This window comes from Asparagus officinalis, chromosome 8, assembly GCF_001876935.1.
Source record: "Asparagus officinalis chromosome 8, Aspof.V1, whole genome shotgun sequence".
In the NCBI taxonomy this organism is placed as follows: Eukaryota; Viridiplantae; Streptophyta; class Magnoliopsida; order Asparagales; family Asparagaceae; genus Asparagus; species Asparagus officinalis.
The window spans coordinates 39,726,337-39,733,728 of NC_033801.1; the positions used below are offsets into that span (position 1 = coordinate 39,726,337).

The 7,392-nt window shown below is 35.2% G+C and overlaps 1 protein-coding gene across 1 annotated transcript; it reads right to left on the reverse strand.

Moving 5' to 3' along the window:
• Positions 3,754 to 6,977, reverse strand: LOC109822429 (AP2-like ethylene-responsive transcription factor ANT). Its single transcript, XM_020388622.1, has 9 exons — positions 6,452 to 6,977; positions 5,919 to 6,363; positions 5,747 to 5,829; positions 5,605 to 5,613; positions 5,427 to 5,515; positions 5,275 to 5,348; positions 5,132 to 5,182; positions 4,973 to 5,049; positions 3,754 to 4,361 (listed from the first exon to the last, which is right to left on the reverse strand). The coding sequence occupies exons 1-9, from the start codon at positions 6,612 to 6,614 to the stop codon at positions 3,937 to 3,939; spliced, it is 1,416 nt and encodes a 471-aa protein (XP_020244211.1). The 5' UTR covers positions 6,615 to 6,977; the 3' UTR covers positions 3,754 to 3,936.

Here is a 7,392-nt window from a genome sequence, read left to right on the forward strand (position 1 = left end):
GCATCTTAGGTAAATATATCGGTATATGTCAGATATAAGTAAGTTATTAAAACAAGGCTCAATTTGCATCAAGTACTAGAGTTCATTGATGATTCTCTATCATTCTTATATTTTACTTATCATTTGCCAAAATATTTAAATTTTTGTAAAACCAGTGTTCAATTTATGAATTTATCCACTTATTGAGTTGTGAACTCATTGTGTTGCTCTTTTCTTTTCAGAGACTCGGGATTAGCTAGGTAGAATTGATGTTTTTTTTTAAAATTCTTAGAATAAGCAAGGAATAAAATTCGAGATTATTATTGTATTCTACGTGAAGGTTAAATAAAGTATTTGATGTTTAGTTAATAATTTGAGAGTTTTGTAATAATGAGATTATTTCCTTTAGGTCGAGTTTTATTTCAAATTGAGGAATATTTACTTATATCAAGTTAATTGGATTAATGTCGACTTTTGAGATTATAGAGAACATTTATTGTTGGTTTTAGTTCAATGAAGAGATTATTTTGATGGTCTTTTAATGAATGTATAATTTTTTAGAGGACTTTTCACAGGTGTAGACTGGCTCCAATATTCCTTTTAGATTCAGAAATTAGGGTCGTGACACTATAGACCAATTCTAATCATATTTATAAGGATTTCAAGAGGTCAAGAGGGGCTTTGCCAAGAACGCCGTGAAAACTAGTTTGCATCGTAGTTTGCATCACATGAAACTTTGAAAAATATCTGATTAGATATAAAATCAGTACTTTATGAATTATTGTTTGTGCTCGGCTCATCTAATTAGATGCATGTCTGTGTTGTATCACATTCTAGTTACTATCTTCTCCCTTAGCATGCATGCTTAGTCTTGTGCTTTATGAAGTGCCTGAGATACACAAGAATGGAGATGAAAGTAGATGACATTTTCTGCAAAGGGAGAATCTTATGCCACTACAAATAAATCCCATCACCATCATCCTTTGGTTGAGTCCTTTGAAATAAATTTTGCGGGAATGTAACCTTTGGATAAAGCTCACTGAAAGGGGGCAAATGTTAATGATGGTAACTGAGAGCTTTAGCAAAGAAGGGAAGACAGGTAATTATAAGTTAAATGGTCAAAAGGACTTTGAGAAGATATTTTAAATGTACTTGCTAAGCCAAATAGAGACTTATCAGACTCTGATAAAGTTCATTACATGGGCTTAGCACAATTGGGTTAAAAACTTTTAGTTTTCGATTTCCCCACAAAATCTTGTCTTTTTCAAATTCTCCCTAAATTCTTATATAGGGTTACCAAGGAGTTTAGAACACTAGAACTTGCTAGAATATAAATTAGGTTTTTGGTAGGGAACTACCCCTAACTTAGATCTTATTTCACGTTATCATCTTTAATTATCGAAATTCTAAAAAACCACTGATATCCACCATTTTGTTAACATATAACAAGCCATGATCTTTTTCATCCAATTTTCTATCCAAACTTTTATAGTTTAACCGTTTTACTCCTACATAAAATTAATTTTGCTGGACCTTATCAAAGTTAAATTTTGTTGTAATTTAGTGCTCATTACAATTTCAGAATTTTGATAGTGATAGAGATTTTTGATATGATATCAAGAAAATTTGAGGCCCAAATAAATTGAAGTCCAATATGAAGCAAGCACGATGGTGTTAGAAATATAATTAAGATCAAGTTTAGATCCGACGATAGTTGGCATGTGATGGCGCGTGGGCATGCATGATTGTCAATAAGAGTTGGGGCAACTACTTAATATCTTAAGCTTTTGAATTAAAATTGATTTCTTGTTTATAAAGACTCACTAATTATCAGTTGGACCTCATTTCGCCCCTAACAATTACAAGCAATATATGTAATTTGGTTCTTTTAGTATTCTGGTGCAAATAGAATTTGAATCTATCTAGACCTTTCATTTTCAAATATAGTGAAGAACTGTTGAAAACAGTGTGTCCGTTGATTGAAATTACAAGTCAGTTGACCGAATACAGGAAAAATCAGCACACAAGAAATCGGTCTGGTCAGTCGACTGATTAAAACAATCAGTCGACTGATTGCATGCATACTAAATGACTTGAAAACAACACACTAGATAGTCGACTGATGAGCCTTCATTAGTCGACCGATGGACATCCACCAGTCGACTGATGAGGACTCATTAGTCGACTGATAGCGGATATAGGTCTACGACTGATTCCTAGCCTGTTTTGGATTTGAGTTTGATATAAATAGAAACACGTTTTTTAGGGCTTAGAGAGAGATTTAATAGAGAAAGGAGGTTGTTTTGAGCACTTTGAGAGAGAGATTATTGTGAGGGAGTGAGATCTTTTAGTTAGGGTTATTTTTTGAATGTTTGAGAGAGTTGTAACTCATTATTTTCTCCTTCATATAGTGAAATCTCCTCATCCTCTCCCTGTGGACGTAGGCAATTTGCCGAACCATGTAAATTCTCTGTGTTTGTGATTGGTTTTGGTGGTTCTCATTGTGAATTGTGCTCGTGGTGTTCTTTTCGTGTTGCTTACCTTGTGGAGTGAGTCCGCTTCCATTGGATGTGGAGTGAGTCCGTTTCCACTGGACGCAACAAGAACCACTTCTCTGGTCACAGAATTTTATCAATGTTTAGACATATATTACGATTCAAGCAAAACACTTAACATATTCTTCATAATTTTTCATTTATGCTCACTCTTTTAATTTAAGAACATGCCTACAAAATAAATATACAGTTGTGATTGCAAAAGTTAATTTTTCTACTGGATTTTGGCAGCAGAGAGAATCTAATTCAAATTTGAATGTAGATTCCAAACCTAGCACTTCACCATTGTGTTACAATAATACAACAGAAAATTTAGAGCTCAGACTCCAAACCTAGCACATTAGAAAAGGACTTCACCATTGAATGTCCTTATTCATCAATGGTTTGATGTGCTGTCATAGAGTGGTTAAACTTTCAGTTTAGAACTTGCTCCTGGACTCATGCTTTGAACTGGTAAGTTTAGAACTTGCTCCTGGACTCATGCTTTGAACTGGTACTCCATTCAATTGCGTGAGAATTTATTCACCATGTGAGTGAAGAAGATTGCACTAGCTGCTGCTGTCTATTTCGTATGGCTTGCAGAGGAGCAAAAGACTATTTACTGGTAAAAGTAAAGCTCGACGTTGCATTGCCCGGCAGATAAAAACTCATATGCTAGCTGTGCTGTATCACGTTCCAATTCCTACTCAGTTTCGTGCTTGGGTGAAACTTGGGTTAGTTTTGATTTGATTGCTATAGTAAGATGTGAGTTATATTAAAGGGAGATGATCATTCTATGTGTTTTGAGTTTGTAGTAAACTCGGTATGCCCGAGTAACTGTTTGTGCTTATAAAGTTCAAACGGTAAATGAAATTATTGTTCATTAACTTAAAAAAATAACAGTACCTAATATATTTACGTACTTCATCAAGATTGTTATAGTTCCCTGAAACTACAGTAAAACTCCTAATTAAGTTCTAGTGAAAACTTGTATTCATACAGCAATATCACCTTAATTTTAAATCCGATATAATTTCGTCACTGATAAAATTTAAAGATATATTGTTCTGTTACTGTGTCAAATTCCTACCAATAGACTCTCAAATTGTAGTGAAAATTGAGGGTTATAATTTCATATTCTAACTAATACAAATGTGAAATTAGAGAACAATTGATGCTTGATATTTCTCTTTAGATAAATCTGGCATACGTGATTACTAATTAGTTTACTGCACCCTGCTTCACTAAAATATCAACTTCGCTATAGTTTGTAATAGCAAGCCCTAGCTCTTCTTACACAAAACAACACCGTTACAAATACAAGTTAAATTAGAAAAAACACACTAAAGCTACTATTATCAATCTGGAAAACTGAACCGACTACAAACTACAAATAGTTAGAAAACGAAATGAAACATGAGCTCTAAGCATCACTCCAAGCAGCAAACAAGGGCATAAGGCCAAATAAGTGACTAGACCCAGCATGGATAAACTTGGGCTCAATCCGATCTGGGCTCCCCTCTCTCGAGCTTTTAAGGCTAGTCATCAATGAACTCGGGTCTGAAACATTGAACGCTACAGAGACCGATTCAACTGTTGGCGGTGTCTGGCTCAGTGATCCTTGGAGTAACATGTTCCAGTCTGAGCTAGCATTGTGGCTGTTGTCTTCGAAGATAATGTCAGGTTTTCTAGGTTTGGACCGATGAGCTTGTTCGCCAGAAAGCAGAGCGCTGCTCGCTGTGATCTTATTTACGTCATATCTTGTTATGTCGAAGTTGGTGACTGCACTTGTCCCTCGGAATTTTATGGCGGCGATGTCGTAGGCCTCTGCTGCCTCCTCTTGAGTACCTGTTGGCAACAATGTCGTGAATAAAAAGTTCGCTCAGGAGATCCATCAACAACAATATAACTAGAGGGATCTATCAGCAAACAGACACGTCGTAGGCCTCTGCTGCCTCCTCTTGAGTACCTGTTGGCAACAATGTCGTGAATAAAAAGTTCGCTCAGGAGATCCATCAACAACAATATAACTAGAGGGATCTATCAGCAAACAGAACAGACTATCCACAAATACACTTTTTATCAAAATTTAGAAGTTGTAACAAGGATGGACGGTCATAGTTTTATATACTATCACAAAATTTAAGCCGTTTATGAAAACTAATCTAGTTTGAAGTGTGAAAAGTAGAAGAGTCAGATTAATTTTTAAGTAGTAATCTTCATGATCAAAAACATTTGTTGTGATTCAAAGAGCTGAACTAGTCAATTAAAGAACTCAATTACAATTAAATATGCAGCTTTATTGAAAGAAAAGACTGAGTAGAACTTGAAAGGAAAAGGGTCTTATTTAAAAAAAAAGCATGTCGTAAAAGAAATTTTGAATTTTGAATTAGTGATATTAGTGATCAGATGCTCTCATGATTCACGAATGAATGAAGACAAATTGTTGAGAAAATTACTGAAGGTTCCAAGATAAAGATCTTTGTTTCCGGCAACTCTCCCTATTCTAGCTTGCCATCTCCCATGCTGATGATGCCTGAAATGCAAGTAAAATTTTACATAAATCTATCAACATTTCACCAATTTTTTTGCCACTATCTACAACAAAGAATGCAAACCTTGTTACTCCTCTATACATTGAAGCTCCTCTAGAGAACCCACTGCTCTTTCTATCATAATAACAAAAAACTCAATTGGTACAAAAAAAAAAAAACTATATTATATTAAACAGAGTACAGAATATACAAAGTTATTAGATTACCTTCGCAGATGAGCAACATATTCTTGCCTGCTCATACTCTTCATCTCTTCGAGTTCTTGACTGTAATTCTCAAGCTACCATGTAAAAGCTTATATTTAGTCCAAGGATTAAAATAAACACGACATATCAGATATTCTTAAATCAGATCATACTCGGAAATTTATATGAGTTGAAGGCCCCCAATACTTTAGTGCAGCCAAATCATAAGCTCTTGCTGCTTTTTCTTCCCTGTCATAACCCCCTATATCAAGAAAAACAATATTGTTACTATTGTTGATTTCTATAAGGGGTAAAAACATAGATTTGTGTTTGAAGAAAATGAGAACATACCAAGATAAACTGAACCGTTTGATTTGAATTGATCAAAAGAAACCAATCACAAAACAATAATTCAGTCAACTATACTAAAAAAATTAAGTTAAAAAATGAAAATTTGAGATTTAATGTGTGATTATAGCTTCTTTTCTCAGACCTTGCCTCCCTTTTCTAGTTTGTCCTTCTCTCTTGCAACTATTATCCCAAAGATGCGCTTCATATCTGCCAGTCCACCTATGCCTGAAAACGCGAAACCAATATCATAGACGTTTCATACAAAGATAAAAAAAACACCTAAATGATTATCCAAAAATAAATCAAGAACTAACCTGGTAACACCTCTATACTGAGAAGTTCTCTGTCCAAAAGTCTCAATAGATTTCCTATGGACGGTTTTCTTCTGTCCACCTTTCCCACATCCTCTCTTCTTTGCTATCACATCTAAAGCTGCAGTACTCTGCTGAGCATTGACATAGCTTGATTCGGATACTGGGCTCATTGAAAGGCCCATTCCCTCAACTGAGGCCCAGTTCTTGATTGAGAAACAAAACCCATTGTCATCTTCTTCTCCCTCCATTGGCTGATTTTGGTTTTCCTGCTGCTGCTGATGATGTTGCATCTCATTAAAATGCTGGAAATATGGCTGATTTTGGTTGTAGTAATACATTGTGTCTGCAATAGTTGTAGTTGCAGTTGTTTCTGTCTCATTAGCCCCATACTGAAGACGGGCCCCCAAGAAGTCTTCTAGTTTTGGTGATGCAGATTGCACCATACCTTAGACAAATTTAAACATTATGGAAAATGGAAGAAATATAAAAAATGCAAAAGATTGAATCTTTTTTTTCAAATCAGGGTGACAGACCTTGGTTTTGTGATCTGTTGAGGGCTTCCATGATGCAGAGAGAACCATCAGATTTTATGGGCATGAATGATAACTGAGAGTAGAGCTCTGCAGCATCACTCTCTGCTCCATAGCTGAAGATGCTGCTGCAGTCTTGGACAGACGAAGAACAAGGAGACTGCATGTTGATATTAGGAGAGAGAGAATCCCAGCCAATTGTTGTTGTTGTTGATAATAGATTTCATAGCTAACCCTTTAAAGTTCAAACTATGAACAAAGAGAATGAGCTCCACCAATTAAATACTAAGTCACTACCATTGCATTTTCGTAGGGATCTGTGCTCTGAGAAAGGCCGAGGCTTTAGCTAGCTTTTCATTGCCGCTCCTTTTTCTTAAATCCTCTCTTGCTTACTAATACACTTAGCTAGCTAAGAATTAAGAAAAGGCCGGAGCTTTATACATAACGAGAAGGTGAGAGTGAGAGAGAGAGCAAGAGGATGGTAATGAAATTTGAGGAGAAGGCTCTTCGTTCATAGGCTGCTGGTCTCTTTTCTTTTCATAAGTCTTTCATGGCCATGAAAATTGATATGAAAATAGATAGAGGTTGACAGAGAGGACAACTGTTACATTAGTCATTTCATATTACAGTACTAGCTCTGTACTAGCATTCGCAGTTCAAACCCAATGAGGGTCTTCAATTAAATTCTATATTGTATCTATTGTGCATTCATATGTATCCAACTTGTTTAATTAAAACAAGTATAAGATAAGCTCATGTATGTCTTAATGTATCAACAGTGATATATGATTATTGTTATTTACTGATATCATATTCTAACAACACTGATTTAAAATTGAAAGTCACACAAGTATCATGTTCACTTTTTGCCGTATGATTTTGTATAGAAAGTCATTTATTAAGGAAAAAATTACGGTTTATATCTAAGCTCACAATGGGAAGAG

Coding starts and splice junctions, on each gene's coding strand:
- LOC109822429 (XM_020388622.1), bottom strand. CDS start 6,614: ATGCAGTCTCCTTGTTCTTCGTCTGTCCAAGACTGCAGCAGCATCTTC. Junction 5,830..5,918: donor CAGTATAGAGGTGTTACCAG/GTTAGTTCTTGA, acceptor TCGCGTTTTCAG/GCATAGGTGGACTGGCAGAT. Junction 5,183..5,274: donor TATGTTGCTCATCTGCGAAG/GTAATCTAATAA, acceptor TTATTATGATAG/AAAGAGCAGTGGGTTCTCTA.